Source organism: Chaetomium tenue (assembly GCF_020726465.1).
Source record: "Chaetomium tenue strain MPI-SDFR-AT-0079 chromosome Unknown F5144scaffold_3, whole genome shotgun sequence".
In the NCBI taxonomy this organism is placed as follows: Eukaryota; Fungi; Ascomycota; class Sordariomycetes; order Sordariales; family Chaetomiaceae; genus Chaetomium; species Chaetomium tenue.
Window position 1 is genome coordinate 2849110 of NW_027117331.1, and position 24354 is coordinate 2873463.

Genomic DNA, 24354 nt, shown 5'->3' on the forward strand with positions numbered 1-24354 from the left:
CATCCCCAGCATCTACCCCGCGTCGTCCCCCATCTCGCTCACCCTCACGCTAAATCCATCAAATCATCCTCGGGGCTAAACCCAAACTGGTTGTTCTGGATCGCCACAATCCTGTCCAACTCCTGCTGGTACTGCTTCCGGATGTCGGCCAGCATGAGGAAGCGCCGCGGCGGCAACTGCTTTCCGCTCCGCGCCGAGAACCGCTTCATCTTCTCAACCAGCGCCGCATCCTCCTCCTCCTCCGCTCCGTTGCTATTACCCTCACCACCACTACCACCAACGTCTAGGGCCGCTTCCGCATCCAGCCTCTTCACAAGCTCGTCCACCTGCGCCTCTAGGTCATCGCCCGTCTTGCTACCCCGCCGGTCCCCATCCTCGTCACCCCCTCCGGGGAACACATCTTCCAGGATATACGCCTCCTGCGGCGGAACGCAGCTTAACGCGTTGATCAGAAGCAGGTACTGTCTGGTGACCTGGGTATCGAGGGCGTCCTCCGCAGCGCCAGCTGCGGTATTCGAGTCTGCACCACCGGCACCGGCACCGGCGACGCGATCGCCCTCACCAGCACGGCGCAGCTTCTGCAGGCGGTCGAGCAGGACGGCGGCGGCGCCGCGGTAGTCGTTGTGGCTGATGCGCCAGGCGTAGAGGATCTGGTGGTAGGGGACGCCGGCGAGCACGTCGCGGGCGGCGCGGCACCTGTCGACCAGCATGTCGTCGACCTTGGTCTGCAGGCCCGAGAAGGGCAGCGTGATGAGCGCGGAGCTCTGGCCCGTCTCGCACATCTTCTCGACGAGGCGGCGGAGGTAGGATTTCTGGAGGGCTTCGTCGTCGAGGGAGAGCAGGGCCGCGTGGGCTTCCTCGAAGTGCGAGATGGAGGTGGCGGCTGCGAAGAGGCGGCTGAGCATCTCGGTTTTGATGGCGCCCGTGGCTTCGTGGTTGTTGTTGTTGCTGCCTCCTTGTTGGACGAACTGCAGCGCGAGGCGGGAGAACTCCATGACGAAGGAGTAGGCCTTTTGCCGGTCGTAGAGGCTGACGATGTGGGCGTAGTAGTTTGGAAGCCCGCTGTTAAGGAGGTTCCATTCTGTGTCGTCGAGAAGCCCCGCGCTGTGTCTGTCTAGGTGTTTCAGGGAAATGCTCAGGCCAATGGCGGCCTTTTTGAAGTAAAAGGAAGCTGTGTCGTGGTCCCTGAGCGCGAGGAAAACGCGGCCTTGGACGTATGTGGAAAATGCATCCTGATCAGCAAAGGGGTGAAGCTCCAATGCAAGATCGGGCCGGTCCTGTTTGAGGAGCGAGCACTGCAGAAGCCAGGTGTAGATGACGGTTGTACTGCTGGGAGCACAAAGGTCCAGCACCAGATCAGTAATGCTGGAGAGTAGAGGCACGTTGTTGCTCTCTGGAAGTCCGAAAAGATGCCCGGTCAGCCCTTCGAGAGCGGTTTTGGTGTTATTCTCATCTTGGATGCGCTTTGTCAACGCCGGCGAAGAGGAGCCGGAGCCACCTGATCTTGTTGCTGAAAAGCTCAGCTCAGTCTTCGCCATCCACCTCAAGTGTTCCAGTCTACGGAGAGCATCGATCAAGCGGCGATACACTGAGCCGACTTCGAACCGCGAGTGTAGTGGAGAAGCGTCCTCGCTTTCGATATCAAACTCCATGTGCACAAGGAGGATGAGCTGGCTAAAGAGGATCTGCCAATGGAGCTCGATGGTCTCCTGCACGGCACGGACAACCACTTTCTTTCCGAATCCTGTGAAGGGTTCCCGCAGCTCTTGAGAGTTTGCCTCACTCGTCACCGTGATGAGGTCAAATAGGTCCTCGTAAAGCCGCGCAGTCACCATCTGGTAGTTCTGACCCAGGGTGTCGAACACCTGGGCCAAATCCTCGTCCGTAATGGAGGGCCAGAACCCGGCGCGATCCAGAAATAGCTGCATCCTTTCGCTATCTGACCGGGACGAGTTTCCGTATAACTCGGCCCTTAACGCAGAATTGCTTAGTTGGTGCATGCTGTCTGAAAAGCTGTCCACAAAGGTCAAACCGGCCGACACCAGCGCAGCGACATCTTCGTGCCTCTTTTCGGGAGACTGGAGGTTATAGTAAACGCGGTCGAGGTCGCTGCACTGCCTGATAGCGGCAACTAAGTCGGCGCAAGCAACCCAGATCATGCCGTCCAGGGGGTCGAAGACCAGTGAGAGGGCTTCGCCCCTTTGTTTATCGAGCTCGAGCAAGAGTCGCCAGAAACGCATCCACTGAGTCTCGCTCGTGTTTCTGAACTGGTCGTAGTCTGCGCCCCCTGATGGGCTCCGGTCCAATGTCGTCGTCGATCCTAACACAGAGCAGATAGATTCTGCGATGCTCCTGCCGGCCTTGGAGGCCGATTCTTTGTAAGTACCCAATCCTTTCTCGTACATCGCCAGCGCTGTCTCGAGGGTCGATTTGGAGAAGCGACCAGGGAAGAAGATGAGGTCGAGCCACTTCTCGGCCGAGTCTGTTGGGTTCCAGGACCCTGACACCCGCACAGTCGGCACCGTGTTGTCGACATGCACCGCCTTCCAGCCGTCGCCAAAAGGCTCCGTCCCGTTCTGTGGTTGGACCTGCAACCTGTGCACGCGATAGCTGGTGTTGTTCTTCCACATCGTCCACAGCTCGGGCCCGCCAGGCTGCTGGGTCACGGCAAAATCTGCCAGAGTCCACACGTCCAGTGAAGATGGGCTGGGTGGTATCAAGTGGGTGTTTGGAAAGCAATCCGCGACGTGTACCGACCCCTGATCGTTTGCCTTTACCTTCCAGAACTTGAACTCGCCAGCTCCAACAGGGGAGTAGGTCACTACCAGGCATTGCCCGCGTCCGTTCTCCAGTATCCGGATCAGGTTGCCCTGAGACGGATCGATGGTCCACTTGCCAACCTCCTGGGGGTCACGCCTCGTGTTGAGGATGTCGCCGGTGTACAGAATCTGGCCGGTCCGCACATCCCACACTCTCATACGGTGATCCAGGCAGATGGTAAACAAAAATGCCGTCTCGGCATGGCCCATCGCCGTAACTGCTGTCGAGGCGGCCGCCGTCAACTCCATGTTGACCTTGTCGTACCTGATAGTCGGATTTCGTTGGAAGGGAACCAACCCCCGAAGACTCTGCCCCCATCCGGCGACGTTGTAGATGGTCTCCTTCCACGCCCCTCCATTTGCTATTGATATAGGTCAGTGGTGGCTCATAATGCGACCGCGGAGCAGCCCATGACTTACAGTCAAGCGCCCTGTTCCTGTCGAACTTCAAGATGCCGCCATCGTGCATGGTCACGATCAGCTGATCGGGGTTGACAACGGCCAGTCTATGCGGATGCTTGAACCCAAATCCCGGAGGCGAATACGATTTGCAAGCATCGCCTAGCCCCCCATCGGTCGCGGTCCGTTTCCGAAAATGGTCCGGCCGCAGTGTGAGTGACCACAGTTGGTTGGAGTGGTCTACAGCATAGACACAGAGCGCATCGCTGTCTTCGTAGTCGGCAAAGCCGATGCAGGATGTCCGAATCGGAGTCGGAAAACGGAGGTTCAGGATGAGCGGCGCATCAAGCTCCTTCTCTTGTTTGCAGACATCGGCGACGCGCAGACTGAGGATGTTGCCGTTATCCAAGACCCGCCATATGAAGCCTCGTGGTGAGCCGTTATATTTCCGGTAGTAAATGGAGGATGCCGTCGCTAGACTCTTCGATTTGTATCCCTTTTCGTCGTCGGCCGAGGGGCCGTTCCGGCTTGAGCTCGACCGTCCATAGGCGCCCTGCGGTGCGACACGGATTTGGACGGTCGTTGATTGCGACGCGGGTTCTAAATTCAATCGCGTCTCCTTGTAGAGTATCTCGAAGTCTCTAGAGGCCATCTTGCCCCCCTGTGTCGGTCGTAGGCGACAATGGATAGGGTTGGCGATATTGTCGCGGTTTGTTCGAGATGCAGACGCGGTCTGGAGCTTCAAGGGCAGAATTCTGGCCGCCTTTGCAGATGGCAGCTTGGCGGGGAGCTTGGATGTTGCAGCACACCGTGACCCTTGCATGGAAGAAGGGAAGTCGGCGCACAGACCATGGCTAACTATTGAAGTGGGCCATTCAGTGAGTGAGTTATGGGCTTGTGAAAGGAACAAACATTCAGACACCAACAAGCATGCAGCATGCTTTATCTTTATCGTCTCAAAAAGCAAATAATTCGTCTTGTCATTCGACAGCTACTATCAGATAACGCCAGCCCTTCATGCATAACCTAGCTAAATCCCAAGCCCAACAATAACTCCTACGCTGTAACTATCACAGCTCCCCGCGTAACCCACCATGCATCGTGACATTCATGTCGAGCCAACACTTGTACCGATTGGTCTAGCCTTATTAAGGTACTTACTCCTTCTCCAGATCCTTCGGGCTCGGGTCGCCAATGCCGTCCTCGTTGATGGCAAACAGAGCATCGCCTTCGGGCAAGCACGGGCTGTCGTAGATCTTGGCGATTCTGGTCTCTCCGCGGCCCTTCTTCAAGCTGATTCTCGTTGTGCTGGCGTGCGCCATAATGTTGCCGCCAATTGGCTTCTTCGGGTCGGGGTTGAACATGGCAGACGGGCCTCCGTCAACCTGGGCCACCACCTGGTTTGTGATAACGACTGCGATGCCGAACTCGTCTGCGAGTCGTTGGAGAGTGCGCAGGAATTTGGCAAGGTGTGTCTGCCTCGAGCTCAGTTCGCCACGGCCCAGGAAATCTGTTCTGTACAGCGACGTGGCAGAATCGACGACCAGCAAGCTGAAGCGCGTCTCACACATCATAGCCGCCGCTTGATTCAGAAGCTGCAGCTGATGGTCCGAGTTATAAGCTCGGGCGTACGCAACATTGTCGAGAACCTCTTCGCCGGAGAGGCCGTAGCGATTGGCAACGGCGAGTAGTCGGACGGGGCGGAATGTACCCTCAGTGTCGATGTACAGGCACTTCCCCTCACCGCCGCCCATGTCGAAGGGTAACTGGCATGTTACGGCGAGCGTGTGGCAAATTTGTGATTTTCCAGTTCGGAACTCGCCGAAAAGTTCGGTCACGCTACCGGTCTCAATGCCGCCGGCGAGGAGGGTGTCCAGCTGCTTCGAGCCGGTGGTGATGGATATCAGCTCACTGCGCCGCTGATGCATTTCGGTCGCTGTCGTGAAACCCATCGGCACAAGCTTGGAAGCCTCGGCGAGAATCTTGGCTGCCTTCTGTGCTGAAATACCCTTGACCTGCTCAAGCACCCTCTGTGGTGTATAGGCGACAGCCTCGACCGTATTTAAACCTGACTCGACAATTGCTTGAATGTCACGCTTTGTGAGCCCGGCAACACCCTTCATGCCAGAGACGTTAGTTACAGTCGAAGCCGTGGCGTGGACAACAAGAACTCACCTCTAATGCCAGGAGAGGGGTTGGCGCGCCAGGTCCGGTTTGGCCGGCATCCTCGGCACCCCCCGACTCATCATACTCCTCGTGTCCGGACATTTGCGTCGCGTTTGCAAATACCGAGTTTCGTGTGCGTTGTCTTTGGAATTGTGCAGCGAGAAATCCTAGAAGGTGGGATTGGGAAACCACGGTCGGGCTGTTGACAGCAAAAGATGGGCCAGGCACCAACGCGTCTGGTGGATCCCAAAGACGCGCAGCCCCGTGACCACTTGAAAGGCCTACTTGGACTTCGGCGGATTCTGCCCCACACGAACCCCATCAAGCTCAGCTCAATAACAACCTGGGACTTTGAACCTCTGTGATGCATTCATCGAACCAACCACCCACCAGCCATGGCCTCTTTTTCTTTTTTCTTTTCTTTTTTCTAATTAAAAAAATTACCATAATGAGTACACAACATTTTCAATCAATATGTATTTCCAAATATGAATCTTCAACATACAACTTCAATTTTAAACAACATGAATGCAACATGCAACCATCTCCAAAACAGTACATCATCGCTCCCTTTGCATCCCAAAACGCCATCGAGCAAATTCATCATAAATCAACCAACCCACCCCTCGGCGAATGTAACTTAAATGCGAAGAAAGTGACCCCAACCCCCTTGCGCAATCTGACAAATACAACCTCACCCTCCTCCCCTCCCCCACGACATCACAAAGCAACTCCCAACCTCAACCCCCGCACCCTCTTCTCACCCACCCCCAACCCTCAACCCCCAGCCCAACCGTCTTACAAGCGCTCATCCTCCCCGCGCGGGAGGCACCTCAAACCCCCTCACCCGCCCTCCCCGAAGCCCGGGTATTGTTGCTGAAGTGCAGATCCCCCGGCCCAAACGTCGGGTCCGGCGGCGCCGGCGCGTGTTGCTGCTGCTGCTGCTGCTGGTGTTGTTGTTGATGTTGGTGCTGTTGGTGTTGTTGTTGGTGGTGGTGGTGCTGTTGTCGGTGGTATTGCTGCGGGTACTGTTGTTGTTGCTGTTGCTGCTGCGAGTGCCGTGCGGCTGCCGCTGCCGCCATGTACAGCCTCGAACTGTGCGAGGAGGTGTAGCTGCGGCCGTCGCTGGCGCTTTTGAACGAACGCGGTTGTGAGTCGATGGAGTCGGCTGAGGAGGAGGCAACAGAGCTGCGGTCGCCGGGACGGCGCGGGTTGGGGCGGCGCGGGGAGGTGGGGGGTATGGCGGTTGTGGCTGTGGTTGTTGTTGCGGTGGCGGCAGTGGTGGTAGTGGTGGTCGGGATGTATACGTCGTAGTGCTGCTGGTTTCGTAGCGGCGGCGGCGATTGGCCTTCGAGGCGCCTCAAGGTGTCTTCGTTCAGCGTACCGGCCGATCGGGAGGAATGTCTCGTGTTGGTCTTGTTGTATGCGAACTGCGAGACCGGCAGTGCGGCGGAGGGTGTGCTGCTTCCCAGGGACTCGGTGTCCGTGAGCTTCTGGAAGATGGAGGCGGAGGAAGGGCTTGGTTTGGGGCCGAGGTTCGTTGCGGTGATGCGGGTTGATCGCTCGTCCTCGTAGTAGCCCCGCCCCTTGCTTTGTGAATCGGAATCCCGGCCAGCGAGGGTCGTCGAGGATGCCAGTTTCTCTCCCAGCTCGTTGAGCGATGCCGGCCGAGATATCCAGATGCCGTCGACCTCAATGCCGCTCTGGATGGCACGAACGCCGAAGGGGACCGTGTTTGCTCGCTTCATAGGAAGGCCCGTCTTGCGCATCTCCTCTACTCGCGCCCTCTTTTCGTCATCCAGCAGTTCTTTTTTCTTCATCAGACGATTGTTCCACCACAGCTTGCCCAGACCTGCGCAAAAGACGCAGACAATTCCCATGGCGAGGACCTACGGAGGTGTGTTAGTCAAGGCACTTCACCCGGCTATATGAACAGGACTGGACAGAGAAAATGCGACATACAAAGGTCATCTCCTGCCACAGGTCCCATGATGTAAAAAAGGTGCCGGGCATCTTGTCCAGTTGCCGTTCCGCGGCCAAGAATGGCTAGGACGTTGCAAACGAAACCTGTTGATCACGGTGGCTCCGTTTGCAGAGCTCGGTTGATTTGTATCGTGATTTGGAGGCGACAGAGGATGCTAACGCCCTGCCGTCCCTGTCCTATAGTTATGGCGACACCGAATTGCTCAACGATCAAGGTACTTCAACTAGCTCCCGATGATGGCCGTCCCGAACGGCCGGTCTCCAATAATTTCTTTCCCTGGCAGATACGAGAGCGTGTAACGAGTGACAACGGCTTCGTGGTGGCCCTCTGTTACTCAAGCAAGCTTCTTTAACTGTCGGCGAGGCCCGGGTGGCTGCATCGGTAGGGCTAGGGGTTCCGTTAGAGGACCATGAGGCGCACTCCGAAATATTCCAGTTTGTGATACATCGAATCAGGGCGGTAAAAGTGGTGACGGTCAGGGATAACACGAGATGAAGCCGCCCTCAGCTACTTACGTATCACAGATGGTATGCGTGAACGAGCGGACGTGAGAAATGGTTGGACTACGTTGTCACTTCTCACAAAAAAGCAAACGACGAAGACCAACCAGGCGGCCCAGCAAACCGGCGATCGGAACAGAACCTGGGGGTTTTGTATGCGCTATGAAGCCGTCTCACGGGTACCGGCATCGACACGCAAGACCAGGGGCAACCGCCAACCCACAAATCGCAAGACCTGCATGCAGACAGCAGCAGAGTGCAGACCCTGGATAGCTGACGAGTCCAGTTCCATCTGGCCCTGGCCCGGCCGCTTTTCGCCATCTGCGCTGCGACATCGCGGCCCCGTCTGCGTCTCGATGGGCAAAGAATACTCCATCACATCTCGAAAAAGACAGCCGAACCGGCCGAAGACCCTCGGGGCGCGTTCCTTGCAGCGGGATCGAACCCAGCTCGGCAGGCTAAATAGGATCGAGCAACGGGATAGCGAACAACCAAAGCTCTTCAAATTGCGCCTGAAGCCCCCACCGGACGGGCGAGCCTGGTTCGTGGATTGAGGACTACGGCTGTGCTAGTCGGCATTCAGCTCATGCAGACGGTGGTGACAAGCGGAAGCAAGGCAACCCAAAGGCAGCCATTCCTACCTGATCACAACTCGGATCGTTCGTATGTATGTATGTATGTATGTCCATACCTACCTGCTACTCTTAGAAATGTGAGGAGTTGCAGTTCGGCCAATATTGGTTGCGCTTCCCCAACGACTCGCATGCTCGCCATCCGATTGGAGCACAGGCTGCTTCGGCATTCATCCAGATTGCCTACGCCATCAAGCTTCTGGACCGCTGTCGGCACGGCTCGGCAAATTCGGTTCTCTGCAACCATGCGAGGCCTTTTGGCCGTAGCCTTGGTTAGGATCAGCAGTGAACGAGAAGGACAAGAACTGGCAGCCAAGAAGGGGAAGAAGACTCTTGAGATGCCAAGCGAAGCTGGAGGCAGGGCTGGGTTCTTGGTTTGACCCACGAGAACGGATGCCAAGCAAGCGAAACCGAGTGAGTGACAAGCAGTGCAAGTTGTAACCAAGCAGGAAGGCTTGCTTGGCAGATTGCCAGGGGCAACGCCCCTTTTCACTAACTCTCTCCAGGCTGATCAGTCTTCAATACGAAGTAGTTAGTTATCGACGAGGAACTCCCTTGTCACCTAGAGCATGGCGTTACAGATCTCGCAGAGCTAGGCCGGTATCAGTGATTTGGTTCTCGAAGATCTATCTATCTTCCACCAAGATTCTGTTCCCTTCTTTAAGGGCTACCCTTAGCGCTACCCTCGGCGCCTTCATCCTCTTCACCGGCAGCCTCAAGATTGGTATCCTCATCTTCCTCCTCCTCCTCGTCCTGAGATTTCTCATCGCAAGCCTTTTTGACCTTTTCCAGGAACTCTTGGTCACTCTTCATCAAGTAGATCTCGGAAAAGTCGAACGAACAGATGAACGCAGGAACGGCCCTCGTCTCGTCGCCGACGTCCTTGAACCGATGACCATCATGCTTTCTCTCACCCCCGCCATAAACCTCCATCACCTCCTTGTCGAGGTCGACAACATAGGCCCACTCGCAAAAGAGCGTATCGTTTGCGAATCCCAGCCCTAGCTGCACGGGGATTTTCTTTGCCTTCTTCTCCTTGTCGTCTTCAGTACCATCCGTCGCCTCGGCCCCGCCCGCCCGAGCGATCATGCCCAGAATGCCAGCAGAGGTGTCCCGCGCCAGGCTGGGGTAAAGCTGGTTGACGCCGAACATGCGGGGCTCGTACGGAAGGTTTTGGCCGCGTCGGTTCTCATCCCAAGCTTCGCATTCATCGTTGATGGCAGTTATCTCATCCTCGGTCGGCTCGTAAATGTGATTCTCCAGACCGGCCTTCAGGTTCTCGACGTTGCGGGCGAATGACAGGAAGTTGAAGATCTTGACGCCCTGGCCTTCAGGGTAGCCATCCCACTGACCGTACTGGGCGATGAACCATTTGCCCTTCCAAAAGACGCTGCAATTTGTCAGCCATTCCGTTCTCTTGTTTTCTTTTCTCATTTCGCGTTGTCTTCATCTCATTCCCTTCTTGGATGCAGGACAATTCGGCAGCTGAGGATATAACGGAAACAAGACAATATGCAAGACTCACCAAATGAGATGCCGGGTCCCCATGATGACGATTTACCGACTGGGTTGGTTTGGTGGTGAGGGTTTAATGAGTAGCTTCTAGTTGTTGGTGAAGTAGGTATTTGGACTGGGATTTGCAGAAGTGTTTTGTTATCGAGGTGGCAGGTTCGAAGTTGACAGGAATTGCAAACATACAGTGCAGGAAGGTGCAGCCAACTTCCCCCCATTTATCTTTCATCTGAGTCCCCTCAACCTTAAAAACGAGGATACAGAGATTCTTAGCATCTGCAGCACTCCGACAAACAATATGCGCTCTGCCTCTCCCGTTTGCTGTTGGCCAAGGAAAAGCCCCCAAATCCCGGGCGGGTGCGGCGTTTGCCTAGGATTGTCAGTTTTTATTAGTCGAAATGGGCGTGGCAGCCTAAGACAAGGAAGGCACTCAGTTGGGTTGGTAACATTCGAGCTTGAACCGGGTTTGAGTGATCACAAAGGGAAAGCCAGCGATGGAGGGGGAGAGGGGGAGGGGCTGCTTGCATGTTGGTTGGGATTTGCATCAGGCATCCGCTCCCAAACCACCAACCAAAAGCGGTTACATCACCAACAACACCAAGCAAGTCCAAACACGACAGCCATGAACTCACCATTTGATGGCATCCCGCCCTTCCCCGAGGGCCTCCCTCTTGCGCCAATCGCCATCATTTCACATGCAAAACTACTGGACGGCGACAATGACGAAGCCGTCCGTTTGCTTACAGCGGCCAAGACGCACGGCTTCTTGTACCTGAACCTGCAGGACACACCTCAAGGCAAAGCCTTCCTCGCTGAAGCAGATCAGCTCCACGCCGTTGCCAAGGAAGCATTCGCCCTGCCCCTGCACGAGAAGCTACCTCACGCCCTCGAGCGCGGCGTCTCCCTCTTCGGGTACAAAGCCGCCGGCACAGTCAAGACAACCGACCGCGACCAACGGCGCGATACAACCGAATTCTTCTGCGTCAGCAAAGACTACGTACACAACATCGCCCGAGAGAACATCCGGGGCACACCCATAACCTACCCACCCGAAATCACCACTCACACCCCGCTCTTCCAATCCTTCACCCGCCGCGGCCACGAGTGCGGCCTGCTGGTCCTGCGCACGCTCGCCTCGCAGTTGGGCCTCCCGGCGGACTCGTTCGACCACCTCAACCGCTTCGACCAGCCCTCGGGCGACCACTGCCGTCTGACACACAAGCCGCCGTCACCGCCCAACCCGGACGGCAGCGTCTCCTCCTCGACGCTCGGCCTGCCGAGCCACACCGACTTCGGCAGCGTCACAGTCCTCTTCAACTGGCTCGGCGGGCTGCAGGTCGAGTCCCATATCGACACCACCAGCACCGCAACCACGGACGGCAGGGAAGGAGGAGGAGAGGGAGGAGAAGTAGTGCAGCGGGAATGGCAATGGGTGAAACCCTTACCAGGACATGCGATCGTCAATCTAGGTACTGTATACCCCGCTCCCCCTCCTTTCGTAATCCCCCTTCCCCTCACCCCCCCTAAAACCCCATGAGCGAGTCAGTTTCTCTCAGTACTTCCTTTTTTGAAGAATACTGTGTACAAAACACCACCACCACAAACCACAAGCACCACCGCACTAACCAAACCCCTCTATCATTACCCGCCCCACTGCAGGGGACGCAATGGTGACCTTCACCAACGGCGCGCTCAAGTCGGCCAAGCACCGGGTGGTGCCCTCGCCGGGCGAGCAGGCCGGCGCGGACCGGTACAGCGTGGTGTACTTTGTGCGGCCCCACAATGACGTGCCGATGCGGGCGCTCGCCCAGTTCGATGACCGCACCAACAAGGCCGGAGCCATTCAGGTGGCCGGGAAGTTCTCCGCCGATCTCGCTAGGAAGGGCGAAGTGGTGCTGACGGCAGGCGAGTGGATGAGGCAAAGGGGTATCCAGCTGGGCAACTAAGAGGTGCAACTGAGTGAGGTGAAAAAAAAAAAAAAAGGCATCTGTATTTTCTACCGAGAAAATGTGAGATGTAGCTATCAACCTGTCCCGTACGTAAGCCTTAATTTCGGCTTACGTAGTAGGTAATAGTCGCGCAGCTATGGTAACGTATATCTTGGGACGGACAAATGTGGTCAACCCGAAGGTGCCAGCGGTCATCAAAAGACCGCTCACAGACTCTTCGTCCCACGGTCAACACCCTGTGGCACGGACTAGCCGTCCATTGGTAATGAAAAGCAGAAGAACGCCGATAGTATCCAACCCGGAGCAAGTTTAAACGTAGCGTGGGAAAAAAGATCTCCTTCCGATCTCCCCTTCGTAACAAATTTCAAAACGCCAGGACGCCAACCCGTGATGCAAGAAGCCCCTTTCCGAGCCGCTTCGAGGATAGTTGAATGTCGTGAACTATCCCGAGCAAAAGGCAAAAAAAAGAAAAAAAAGGAAATACCACCCTCATCTCATGTGTTGATTGCTCCCGTATCAGCATAAGACGTCGGGCCAGTCGTGAATCGTCGAAACATTCCCCGGAGCCAAATATGGCCGAACCATCGCCGTGGTTGCCCAGGTACCGTTATGCCTCCCTTGAATATGCTGTCGGCTTCGAAATGGCCGCTATATACCAGTGAAATATGACGCCAGATCTGTGCTGCAGTGATGTTGGGATAAAGAGAGGAAACGGGGAACAGATAAATTGAGAGAAGAAGGGAGACAGGTGCGTCATTTGGAAATAGATGTCGTCCGTCAGGGAGCGTCCGGTGACTACCGAATATCGAGCTGGAACGGTTTAAAACGGCCTCCTATTGTAGCACACCGAGGACATTTTCTGCGCGCGCCTTGCTCGCTTATGAGGACGTCAACGCAGGCTTGGCAGAGGCCGCAGATGCACTCGGTACAGGCGTACGACTCCCTTAGCAGCGAAATGTTCTGGCAGGCGGCGCAGTAGATCTGCGTGTTCTGGGACGAATAGCTTGGGGAGGAGTCCGAAGTTAAACCGCGCGAGTCGATATGGAAAGCATTCCCGCTTTCGCCGCTCTCGACCGACGGGAACGCGTCAGGGGCTTCAGGGTTGCAGGATGGAGGGGTGAGGGCTGGTTGCAGAGGGGATGCCCGGTAATTTGAGAAGGCCTGTTGAGTAAAAGGCGGCAGGGACGACCTCTGGATAGAAACGGGCGATTGCGGCATCTGGTTCGTGTTCGTCAGGCGCGGGTCGAGCACCGAACCGAACTTGAGACTCACTGGAGTTCTGTCCTCATCTATGTCTTCCGTTGCCGAAGCCGCCGCATCCGCCGCATAGATCAGATCCTCCCAACGACTACCTGGCTCGGCTGAGAGGGCCTTTCTATCGTGACCACCGCCGGGCCGTAATAGGTCGGGAGTTCCCTCGTTCTGCATGCGGCGAAGCCAATCCGACCCAGCCGCTTTGGATTTCCTCCTATGGTGACCCCGTTTGGAAATTGATTGTTTCCGCGGTCGGCCTGGTCCCAGCGGCCGGGGCAGTGGCGGGAGTGTAGATGAGCGCCCTGGAGGTGAACGGTTTATCATAGAGGGAAGGAGGTCGCGCTGCCGGGGAGAATCAAAACCAGGAAGCGGCGCGCTAGTGATATCCGCGGGCGAGAATTGTATGGGTGGCAACTCGACGGAAGACCTCGGTCGTCGTCTTGCCCCTTCTGTGTCAGAGTGCCATTCCTGTCGGCTAGAGTCAGTAATCTTGCCCAATCCGAAGGTTAAGAAAGGTTACTTACCCGGTCTGACTCCCACCCTGAGTCGCTTTTATGATTATTGTGCAGCTGGGCGAGCGCTGCAGCAGCGGGAAACATAGTTCCCCCAGAATAGTCCTCGAATCTCCGTGGCGTGCCGGGGCCATTGGATTCATCTCGCCGGAAGCTGTGCATAGGTCCTTTGGCTTGGTGATGCGGTGGTCCCGACGTTGGCTGGGTTTGGGGTCGTTCGCTCGGCGAGGTGCTGATCATAGCCATGAAGCTCTCCTGGGTCGCAGGTAGTTTGGCGATGTAGTGCTCTGGGTGCGCCCGGCGTATGTGCTCCTGCATTGAGCGGTAGCGCTTCTCCTAAAATTTGTACTGCGTCAGTCTCATGTGACCCGAGGTGCTGTACCAGTTTCTTTGCATGGAATTCGATTCGGGTGGCGACATGAAGCAAGATGGGACTAGTAACGACTCACCCCGATGCAGCGCTTGCGGCAGCTCGAGCCATCCTGGTTGTATAGCGGGCAGACAACTTCGTTATTCGCATCGGTGATTGAAAAAGACGACGTGAGAGACGACCTCGGCGGCATATTGGAGGTTTCTATGATCGAAACCCCGCCAAGCGACGTAGGGAAGGTCGTCAAAGGGTTGGTGGTTGCGGCGGGGGGGGCGGACAATAAGGCCCGGGGACTCGAGGAAGCTTCTATCTTATCAGACAGTAACTAATCCGTAGGTGTGATCGACGCGAGTCTTGGAATTGACGTGTAAGTGGTCTGCGACACCAAAAACCAACACATTCGACCGTTGTTGGCTCAGAACTCAGAGATGGTGCGATCGGGGATTGCAGCCATGGAAAGAGAGAGCTCAAGCTCCTCGCAGGTGTGACAGGCGGCGTTTCGAAGGATAAGGAGGGTGGGTGGTGGCGATGACCTGCGGGTGAGAGCAGGACAATGGACGGAACTCCTCGAATAGGAGAGCGGGGGGGAGCGGGGCCAGTAGCAGGCAAGGTCCCAGGGCCCGGAAAGCTGGCTACTCGATCCCAGCTTCCGAGTTCTGTTCTCGGAGGTGCCGACGGAACTTCAGGTCCCCATTGCCGCACACAGCACTTGTCAGCTCTAGCCTCGTGTCGTTCATGCGGCCAGAATTCAACGAATAGTTACGTAGATACCAATTGACTGTCACCGTACTATTCAAAGCACGCCGGAAACAAATGGGAGGAATAAGAGTCAAAGGAGAGAATCTAAAAGTGTCCAGCTGCACGAAGTACCTTCCTTGCCTAGCTTGTGCATGTACACAGTGTGAATAAACTTGGTGACATGCTTGGCCCATGCGACCGAGGACCCGGAGCTCATGACCGAGATCTTGTTTTAACTAACAACAAAGAAACGGAGGGGAGATAAAAATTGGAGGTCGAAAAAATGGAAGAAGAACGAGATATATGAAGGCGAAAGAAATGAGATGAAGTGAAAATACAATTAATTATTATTTCTTCTATCCCAATTTATTTCATTACCCAATGCTCAAACGCTAACCAACAGAGTCACATGTCCACAACCACCCGCCCACAACGTCCACCAACCCCCCCATCAAGCCGCAAACCACAGCCGCGCGAGAATAATCCCCAGTAGGGTACGGCAAGCCGGCAAGAGGCGGGGAATACCGCAAGCAATTCAGCGGCTAGAGCACACAGGGTGGCACACCACACGCCGTTCGAGAAGCCCGGACAGCGGATAGCGTCTCCTACCCCCAGGCCGCGGCGCCGAGCCGGTCATTGATGGTCCGCGCGTTCGTGTCCGGGGCCAGGGCCCACGACATGGGCGTGGGCGTGGCGAGCGCGGAGGATGTGGAGGGATGTGCCGGCACTCCAGGCCGGCAGACTGCAGCGAAATAGCTTCCAACCTGCTGCGCTGTTCCGTCCGACAGATACAATATCACAGATGGGGACGGTACGGCGAAGAGAGGGAGAGAAAATGGTAAGTTTGTGTTCATTTTGGAAACGAGCAGAGAAGTTGAATGAGTTATTCCTAGTGTGCTGGGCCTAATCCTGCCGTAATGTCTGCTGGCGTGTACTGAACACGCTTCCGTATTGGCCCCGTTTTGACATGTAGTGGAAGTCAACTGCAGTGATAACGCCTTTGATATCAATTCTCCCCACTTGCCATTTAGCTTTTCTGCTGCATGTAAAGCCTCGAACGCTGGTCTAAAAAATACCCGCTCTGATATCATGGCAGAACAACGTGAAGAGAGAAAGCTTCGTGTGGCAGCTCGGGGTATCAATTTCGTCATTCGTCTGTATGTAAAATTACCTCCTGAACTAAAATGAAGACCCATAGACCTAGCAGCCCGGAGCCAAAAAGCTGTAGCCAAATTACCACGTCGGAAACGAAAAGCCAACATCAGTCTCCTATCTCAGCTGGCGCAGGATTTCGATCAAGAAGTCCTCGAAGCTCAGCGTGATGTAACCATCCCGATCATCGTCGTACCGCTTGAACACGTCGGTCATGCGCTTGAGGCTAATGCAGGCCTGCACAAACAGGTCGAAGCTCATGACGCCCTCGTTGCGCTTGTCGTAGGTACGGAACAGAATCTCAACAAAACGCTCGCTCAGCCGGTAACGGAACGCGACGAGGGCGTTGTTGAACTCGTCTAGGCTGATGTTGCCGGACCGGTCCGCGTCGAAGCGGTCGAAGAGCGAGCGCCACGAGGCTAGGAACGACCACAGACCGCAGAACTCCTCAAAGCCGATGGTGCCACTGCGGTCGCTGTCGAACATGCGGATCATCATGCGAACCGTTTGCGGGTCGAAGGCCGTCCAGTCACCGTTGACGAGGGCTGCCGAGAGCTCGCGCTCCGATAGCTGGCCGGTGCCTAAGCAAGCGATGTGTGTTAGCAAACCAACTGGTTGTCTCCGCGAACTCTCCATAACTCACCATCTTTATCCACAGCTCTGAAGAGTGGTAGCAAGGTAGGGTCGGCAGTGCTATCGCGCGGGGCAGGGCTAGGGGGCGGCCGCGAGTTGGTGGGAGGGAGGTTGTGGTGGAGGGGACGGCCGCCCCCGGCACTCGGAGGTGGGCTCATTCCGAAACGATCGGGGGGCGCTGTTTGCCTGGGCGATAGTCGACCTTGGTGGGAACTGTACGGGTCACCGGAGCCCCTGTGTTCGGCTGGACGCGGCGGCGGAGGCTTGTTTTCGTATCTTGAAGATTGCGGTTGGGCTGAAGCGGGAGACCGGGGGTTTCCTTTCTGGAGCGAGCAAAAGAGAGGATTAGCTTCTAAAACAAGCGAGAAGCAAAGTCGGTAAACAACAGAGGAAAGAGGATGAGGCTCACTTGCTCGGGCTCCGCGAATCTAGACGCAACGTTAGCAAAAGAGTTCAGTGACGGACGGTTGCGAGGGGGTGGCAATGGGTCAGTTATCGCGAGGGCGGGGCTTCCCAGCACATGCGAAACCAAATCAGTTTGCGACGGCCTTTGCATTCTCCGCATCGACTCACCTGGGCAGTTCATCCGGGTTGTAGGGCCTATTGTAGGCCATCTTTGCAGATGCGTGTGGGTTGCGACTAGGTAAAAGCACAGAGTCGTCGTTATCGCCCTGGCTGATATGTTGGGTTCTGGAGTTGGTGTGCGTTTGGTGGTGTATGGAGGATCAATTTCACCTTCTGCAAGGCAACAACAAGCAAGGTAGGAGGGCACGGTCATGAGAGGAACAGGTGGTATTTAACCAGGGCAGTTACAACTGCACTTCAATTCAGCGTGCCGACTCAGCCGCAACTTTGCTGCAGCGCACGCCGCCGCAACACCTTGGCAAACTGCCCGAGTGGAGAATAAGAGACTTGGTATTCGTCTATTCGAAAGCCTTCGTTTAATCCGCCTTTCTTGCTGCGCAAAATCCTGAATTCGTGTCCTGGTTACCGACCTAGGACTTCGGGCGGGGTGCCGAATAACCTAAGGATACGCGTGTTACCGCGTGGTGCGGTGAAAGCTCGGTGACGTTCATGGGTACCGGTAAGGTTTCGGGCAACGGGTAGATATCACAATAAGCTCACCAAGAAAAGGCCGCCATCAGGAATCCCAAACACCGTGGCGAAGCCTTGACTCGGGCTCGGTAACCTACAGTGGAAAGAATGGGCACAGAAAAGCCTGGCTAACACGGTAACTTACACCCGGTGAGGGACGGCCATTACAACGTAAAGATGTATGTAATTTATACGCGTACACAGCGCCTGGCCCCAGTTGCCCCGCGGACCCACCAGTCGTTCAGGGTCTTCCTGCCCGAGCTGGGCTTCTGCAGGGTCCTCGGGAGCTTCATGACCTAGCAACCCGAGTTTCGGATCTCGTGGTGACACCATAAGAAAGCTTGACATGAATTTTCTCCCAAACTCCAGGAGGAATATCGACGCGCATGGACGTATCTCACAGGCTGTATACATTACCTGCTCCGGCATACAGCGTAACTAATATGTTGCTCATAATGCGGTGGTCGTCTTTTCAGGCAGAATCCCTCAGTACCTACAAGTAGGTAGCTAGCATGGACTAGGTAGTGGTAATCCAGTTAACTAATAAGCCTCGTCCGAATGGGGAACCGATGATGGATCAGGGGGGGGGGGGTTGTCAAAAAGCAACAAATGCCATGCCATTCAGCCCTACACTACTACTAAAAGACTACGCACATCAAAATCCCAAATGAGGCGATACACGGGCCGAAGCACGCTCCCGCGCCAGCAGCCCCAGTCTCCACCAACCGTTTCCACTAACGATGACTTGCAGCGCCTGCCCTGGATATTGACCGCAAGTTCCGGGGCACCGCACCTTCCCTTCCACGTGTTGCAAGGTTATGTAAGAGAGCCAAAAAGGAATGAATGTCTCTTAATCGATAGATACCCGACAGTAGCGCTTTCTCTCTTTCGCTTACACTTCAAGGGGGGAACATCAAACTTGAAATTGACTCGATTTGGACCATCGGGGGTATTTCTAGAGGCGACTAGACTCGATTCTCACGAGCATCACACCGGAGAAGCACGCTTCCTCTTTTTCAGGGGCTTTTTTTTTTTACCAGATTCAGTATCTTCTTGTCTTCTCTGTTCCGTTTCTAGGATGTCGGCCCAAGATACTGCCGCAGAAGCAGATGAGTTCTGGCTGTTTGGTTATGGGTGGGTGAACCGTGATGAACTATTATTATTTACCTTGCTGTATCTGGAAATGAGAACTGATGTCTAGCTCTATAGGAGCTTGATCTGGAAACCTCCTCCGCATTTTGGTAACTTTCTTCCCAACCCCCAACCCCCAACCAATCCCTAAGCCAAACCAACAGCCCCCCTCAGGCTGATCATCCGGCTCGGCAAGGCGGGAGCTGACCAGGTCCAGATAGGCGAATCCCAGGTTGGGTGACGGGCTATGTCCGGAGGTTCTGGCAGGTACGGAAAACACGGTCTCGCAGTGCTCCCATCCCGTGCCCCGTGCTACGTCTCCTCCCTTTCCCTGTTACCCTGCCGCCCCCTTTCCTCCTTTCCTCCGTTCCCGTCCCCCCTGACTATTCGCTCATCAAAATACCTACCCCATTCCAGCCCCCTCGGCCAGTCCGTCGGCCTCTCCCCTGCTCTCCCCATACTAATTGTTATATAGGCAAGGTATTTCAGCCTCACTCGTTTTCTTCTCATGATTTTTCAACCGCAGATGCTTGTGTCTCGGTGTTATCATCCGCTTGTTGGATTTTAGGCCCATCATTGGCACCATCATCATCACAGTTACCTTCTTCCTCCATCCTCAACCCCGAATTAGCTCTCTCCCCAGCATGCTCGACCACCCACTAACCCGTCCTCGCCCTCCTTCAGCCAGGACCACCGCGGTACCCCTGAAGCGCCGGGCCGCGTGGTTACGTTGATCTCGCGTTCCTACTGGGAGCAGCTGACCGACCACCACGACTCGGCCCCGGACAAGGTCTGGGGCGTGGCCTACCGCATCAAGCCCAACCGCGTCGCCGAGGTCAAGGAATACCTCGACATCCGCGAGATCAACGGGTACACGATCCACTACACGCCCTTCCACCCTGCCACCACCATCACTACAGCTGCCGACTCCGCCCAAGCCCAACCCCAACACGAGGGTATCCACCACCACCCCGGCCCGATCCGGACGCTGGTCTACATCGGCACGCCCGACAACGACCAGTTCGTCGGCCCGCAAGACCCGCAGCAGCTCGCCGAGCACATCTACCGCAGCACCGGGCCGAGCGGGCCAAATCGGGACTACCTGTGGGGGCTGGAGGCGGCGTTGGACGAGCTGAGCCCGGAGAGCGGCGACGAGCACGTCACGGACCTGTCGAACCGGCTCCGGGCGGTCGCCGCTCGCGAGGAAGCGGCGGCGGCGGAAGGAAAGAAAGAAATTCCCGGTCCGCCCTCTCCTGTCGATGTTGGCGTTGGCGTTGGCGTTGGCGTCGGTGCCGGTCCGGAACAGCCGTTGCCGTCGGTACTGCGGCGGGAGCAGCAGCATCATGAGCAGCACCACGACTTCAGAAAGGTCAGCAGCATAGATGAGCAGGAGGAGACGGAGAAGACTTCGTGATGGAGGCAGAGTTCAAGAAAGCATTGTCGAGGAGATGAAAGAAAAGCAGAACGAAACAGCAGCTACGAGTTCCCTCCCTCCCAACCCCCACATCCCCCATCTTGGTTTGGCCCAGACTGCCCTGTTGACGGCCACCGTTTTGTTGGTTTCCCTCCCGTACCCCCCCTCTCTCACGGATATCCCCAGCCAGCTATGCCCCCCGCCGGAACCTACACGCCCTGCCATGATAACGTAAGATTCAGCGTCGAATTAGGTTCCCCTCCATGTCCGCAAGCGTGGGAGCTCGGTGAGGTCCGGATCCATCGTGTTATTTTCCTCGTCAGTCATTCTGCCCATGTCTTCTGCCCCTGCCCATCCTGACCCCAACCCCCAAGTCCTATCCCCCAAATCCGCAGCCGCGGTATCGAACTTAGAAACGCAAAACAAGACAAAGCAGTCAAAGCAGCAGCGAAACTCAAGGAATAAACATTGTAGGGGAATAACGGAAGACAAAACAACAGAGGGGGAGGAATATTCCACCAGTATTCACTTTCAGAAACCTATGCTCGCCCAACCCCCCTCGTGACGAAAGGCAAAAAAAGTCGGCGCCAAGCAGCTGGTGGTGCCGAGAGAGAAGAATAGAACAGAGCACGCAAGGGGTATCATGGATGTCGATCATCACAGAGCAACAACAACGTCTGATCGTACAGCATCCTCGACCGGCAATATCAGGCGAGCTTTTAAAATGGCAAAAGAGAAAGGGGGATGGATGGATCTCCAGGTATGTAAAAAGAAAAACTCGTCTCTCGCCGTCGAATACTCTATCGGTTCCTGCGTTCGTTGGTGTCCATCGCCGTGAGCTCACCCAACTCGGCGGCAAGTGCCCTTTTAATACCCGCCCTGTCCGTGCCCTGGGTTCGGCGGCTGGGGTTGTTGTTGCATTTGCTGGTTTGGGTCGGGGTAGCCGTAGGGGTTGGGGTTCGCCGGCCACGCTATCACTTCCGTCAACACTTTCATTTTCTTTTGCAACCTTCTTCCTTTTTCTCATTTCACATACCTTGCGGGGGCATGGTGTACGCGGCCGGGGCGTAGCCACGCCCGTAGGGTTGCTGGTACATGGCCTGCGGCATTCCGTACGGTTGCTGCGTGCCGTAGGCGATGGGGCCGCCGGCGACTGGCATGGCTCCGTACCCGCCGCCTCGAGGGTACATACCACCTCGGCCGCCACCGCCTCCCTTAGGACCAGTGTCCGAGGCTTTGTCGACCCGGATCTGCCGACCGTCGAAGCTGGGGAGACTAGTCAGTGGCTAGCTAGCTAGAGCGGGTGGCGGGGGGAGTGGGCTCGGCTGAGCTGGCTTACTCGACGTTGTTCATGGCCTCAATGGCTTTGATGGCGTCGTCCTCATTGGTGTAGCGCACAAAACCGAATCCTCTGCTACGACCAGTGTCGCGGTCTTTGACGACGACCTGGCGAGGGGTCAGGTTCCTCGTTTCAAGATTGATGAGGCCGCACCAAATGGAAACAGCACAGAACGTACCGCTTCTTCCACCACTCCGAACTCTTCAAACTTTTGTCTCAAGGTCGGCTCCTCCGTGTGCCATGCAAGGCCGCTATGGTTACGTTAGTGGCCAGCGACTCGCGATGAGAAAACGGTGTTTAAATCTATAATTTCTTACCCGATAAATAATTTTGACATCTTAGTTGGAATGTCTTAGAATTTCTGGGGTTATTTTGTCAGCCGGTTGTTGGTGGATGGGTCGATGTTCCCTCCGGAAAACCGAAAAGAACAAGTGTGGTTAAGTTTGTTTGTGTTTCTGGCAAGTGCTAGTGGGGATTAAAAGGGGAATATCCAGGGATCAAGGGAACAAGAAACTTCACGAGGGATGTGACGCGTGTTGAACTGCCCGATAAAGGCGGGGGACTACCACGGTTTTCTGGCGCTTAGCAAGATGAGGGACGGGGCTCGTCTTACCGGAGGATGAACTCCTCTCGCCCGGTAACGGTTGGGGATGTCGTCAGACCAGTGGTTCGATGACTTCAGCCGGAGAGGAGGGATGGCTTCGATTAAATCGCAGCCCTTGGTTTCTCCAAGCGAGGCTGCTCAACTGTGGTAGAGGGGGAACCGGACAGTGCCAGTGGCCAGCGAACAGCGGGGTGTTAGCGAAGCTGCGTTATGTGGTAAGGGTCAAGGATTCTCCAGTCTCCCTATCAAAGCCGGTTGGTTGGGTTGGAGGGGGGGGGAGGGAAGAGAACTCGGGAAGGAAGGGAAAGGCAAGAGCCGCCGGCATTGATGCTACCCATCTTATATGCCAGCGGGAATTCCTGGGGAAGGACGAAAATAACCCCCCCTGGCTCTGCCCATGACAGAGCCACCGGTCTCCTTGGAGAGTCTCTCTATCCCCTGCCGGCTCCTGAGCACACGCTTGCCATTTCCCCGGTCAATGTTTCGACAAGCATGACAATGTTGGAAAAGCCAGGTCCAGACAAGCATCAAACGGACCACGGGAACCACAACCGCAGAACGACGTCTGACCAGGGCTGCTGCATGGGGGTGTAACGCTTGCACCCTGCGGCGGAACAGGCCTGGAAGGGGGGTTGACAACGACAACCCATCCACAGAGCTGCGACAAACCAACTCTCCGACGTTAGGATTGGCCAGCGGTCAAGCTTCAGTTCTCGCCCAACATCACTGGAGGAGGCCATTCAACCCCCCGAACCATCTGCAGAACCAGGCCCCACACCACAGCCAGCGATACTCCCCTGTCGGTGTCCTTGCAATTTGCAGTCGGGCCTGATTCGGTGCATGGACGTACACAGTACGGCTCACAACGGCGTCTTTGCTCCAAGGCAGCCAGAATTGTCTATGAAGGATGATCCCAGGCCCGCCCATCCGGGTTTCCCAAGAGGCAACACCCACCATCTGGCTGGCACTGGGGGGGAAACGCCGACATGCTCAAGGCATTGTAATGATTTTGCCGGCATTGGCAAATATGCACCCTGATTATGCAGCGCCATCCATCTCGAGGTCACTTGTTGACCAAGGGCCCTGGGAGGGGCCTAAACCCAGTCCCGAGTCCTGGACCATAAACGGTGATCGGGAGCAGGGGCATGGATCCGAAAGCCGCTGCCTAGGGGGTCTGGGGAAGCTTGGGGTTTGCCCTGGGGGGGACCCATGGAACAGGGTGCACCGAGGGTTGCTGATTCCGGAAACCGAGAATATCTCGGCGGTTGATCGAGGTCTCACAACCCCACCAACAGAATGCCCACAACTTATGTCTAGTTAGCTAGTTAGAGATGGCGTGCATTCAAGGCCCAAATACGCGTTCTTTTGCGCATGCGGGAAAGTATCCGGGTTCTGGAAAAGGTGCCATTGGTAGGGCAAGAGATCGGCCGCATCAAGATTGACCGCAGGAGGCAAGTGGATATTGGCATGAAACATGGTTTGGAGATTCCAGGCAGATGCGAAACCCACGAAAAGCATTTTGAAGTGCTGGTTATGAAACCCATTATGTCGGTCATTTGGCCATTTTAGACTCGTCGACACCATGCCTTTGCGAGTGTTATGTCTCGATGGCTCAAAAGAAGGATTCCACGTGTCCTGGGCGGAATACCACGTCGTATCAGCAGATGATCCGAGAACTGAAACTGACAAGTCGATCTCTTCAGTTCAGATGATCCCGAGATGCGGGCAGCTCGGGACGGATACGCCTACAACCCTCCGTTCCATGACAGCGCCGTCCGGGATTTGGCTCTCGTGCCCCGGCGCCACGGGGACAGGAGATGTTTAACCAAGTGCTGTTTTGAGTCCCGGCACGCGGGCTGTGTGTGTGGTAGACGAACGAGATGCGCTGAATGCATCGGGAAAGGAGGAAACCGGCACTTCCTTTGATTGGTAGGCTTGTTGAATTTGACACACCAGGCGTTCCGCACGATCTAAGCCCTACGCAGTATGGTGTCCGTCATAACACCGCGCGATGTGGACCTGCCCCGTTCAGGGCATGGGGCCTTTGAGGGACCCCTGTGCCCCTTCCATAATCCCGTCGTCGATCACCCTATTAACCGCCCAACTTCCACCAGGTCGCCGTCGAAGCCAAGTATTTTGTACCACGGCGTC

General features: G+C 55.9%; 9 protein-coding genes across 9 annotated transcripts; 2 read left to right on the forward strand and 7 right to left on the reverse strand.

The window, feature by feature from the left end:
- Window positions 1-44: 44 nt before the first annotated feature.
- Window positions 45-3870, reverse strand: F5144DRAFT_601403 (nucleoporin Nup120/160-domain-containing protein; the record flags this gene model as incomplete). Its single annotated transcript, XM_066791144.1, has 2 exons — window positions 45-3181; window positions 3240-3870. The coding sequence occupies 2 exons, from the start codon at window positions 3868-3870 to the stop codon at window positions 45-47; spliced, it is 3768 nt and encodes a 1255-aa protein (XP_066644971.1).
- A 253-nt stretch (window positions 3871-4123) lies between these two features.
- F5144DRAFT_509266 (Rad51-domain-containing protein) lies at window positions 4124-5681 on the reverse strand. The gene is made up of 2 exons (XM_066786515.1): window positions 5394-5681; window positions 4124-5335 (listed from the first exon to the last, which is right to left on the reverse strand). The coding sequence occupies exons 1-2, from the start codon at window positions 5484-5486 to the stop codon at window positions 4376-4378; spliced, it is 1053 nt and encodes a 350-aa protein (XP_066644972.1). The 5' UTR covers window positions 5487-5681; the 3' UTR covers window positions 4124-4375.
- A 536-nt stretch (window positions 5682-6217) lies between these two features.
- On the reverse strand, window positions 6218-7397 carry F5144DRAFT_601405 (uncharacterized protein; the record flags this gene model as incomplete). The annotated part of the gene is made up of 2 exons (XM_066791145.1): window positions 6218-7273; window positions 7347-7397. 2 exons carry the CDS (start codon window positions 7395-7397, stop codon window positions 6218-6220), a joined length of 1107 nt encoding a protein of 368 aa, XP_066644973.1.
- A 1436-nt stretch (window positions 7398-8833) lies between these two features.
- Window positions 8834-10302, reverse strand: F5144DRAFT_190143 (uncharacterized protein). Its single transcript, XM_066782810.1, has 2 exons — window positions 10026-10302; window positions 8834-9890 (listed from the first exon to the last, which is right to left on the reverse strand). Exons 1-2 carry the CDS (start codon window positions 10046-10048, stop codon window positions 9161-9163), a joined length of 753 nt encoding a protein of 250 aa, XP_066644974.1. The 5' UTR covers window positions 10049-10302; the 3' UTR covers window positions 8834-9160.
- Window positions 10303-10634: 332 nt separating this feature from the next.
- On the forward strand, window positions 10635-11958 carry F5144DRAFT_591748 (uncharacterized protein; the record flags this gene model as incomplete). Its single annotated transcript, XM_066790303.1, has 2 exons — window positions 10635-11481; window positions 11672-11958. The coding sequence occupies 2 exons, from the start codon at window positions 10635-10637 to the stop codon at window positions 11956-11958; spliced, it is 1134 nt and encodes a 377-aa protein (XP_066644975.1).
- Window positions 11959-12756: 798 nt separating this feature from the next.
- Window positions 12757-14290, reverse strand: F5144DRAFT_591749 (uncharacterized protein; the record flags this gene model as incomplete). Its single annotated transcript, XM_066790304.1, has 3 exons — window positions 12757-13683; window positions 13740-14063; window positions 14177-14290. 3 exons carry the CDS (start codon window positions 14288-14290, stop codon window positions 12757-12759), a joined length of 1365 nt encoding a protein of 454 aa, XP_066644976.1.
- Window positions 14291-16104: 1814 nt separating this feature from the next.
- F5144DRAFT_546764 (uncharacterized protein) lies at window positions 16105-17234 on the reverse strand (the record flags this gene model as incomplete). The annotated part of the gene is made up of 4 exons (XM_066787435.1): window positions 16105-16568; window positions 16631-16943; window positions 17030-17048; window positions 17194-17234. The coding sequence occupies 4 exons, from the start codon at window positions 17232-17234 to the stop codon at window positions 16105-16107; spliced, it is 837 nt and encodes a 278-aa protein (XP_066644977.1).
- A 1559-nt stretch (window positions 17235-18793) lies between these two features.
- Window positions 18794-20701, forward strand: F5144DRAFT_646105 (ChaC-like protein-domain-containing protein; the record flags this gene model as incomplete). The annotated part of the gene is made up of 2 exons (XM_066792884.1): window positions 18794-18849; window positions 19531-20701. 2 exons carry the CDS (start codon window positions 18794-18796, stop codon window positions 20258-20260), a joined length of 786 nt encoding a protein of 261 aa, XP_066644978.1. The 3' UTR covers window positions 20261-20701.
- Window positions 20702-21127: 426 nt separating this feature from the next.
- F5144DRAFT_546766 (uncharacterized protein) lies at window positions 21128-21936 on the reverse strand (the record flags this gene model as incomplete). Its single annotated transcript, XM_066787436.1, has 5 exons — window positions 21128-21231; window positions 21297-21526; window positions 21600-21706; window positions 21778-21850; window positions 21917-21936. 5 exons carry the CDS (start codon window positions 21934-21936, stop codon window positions 21128-21130), a joined length of 534 nt encoding a protein of 177 aa, XP_066644979.1.
- Between the last annotated feature and the right edge of the window lie 2418 nt (window positions 21937-24354).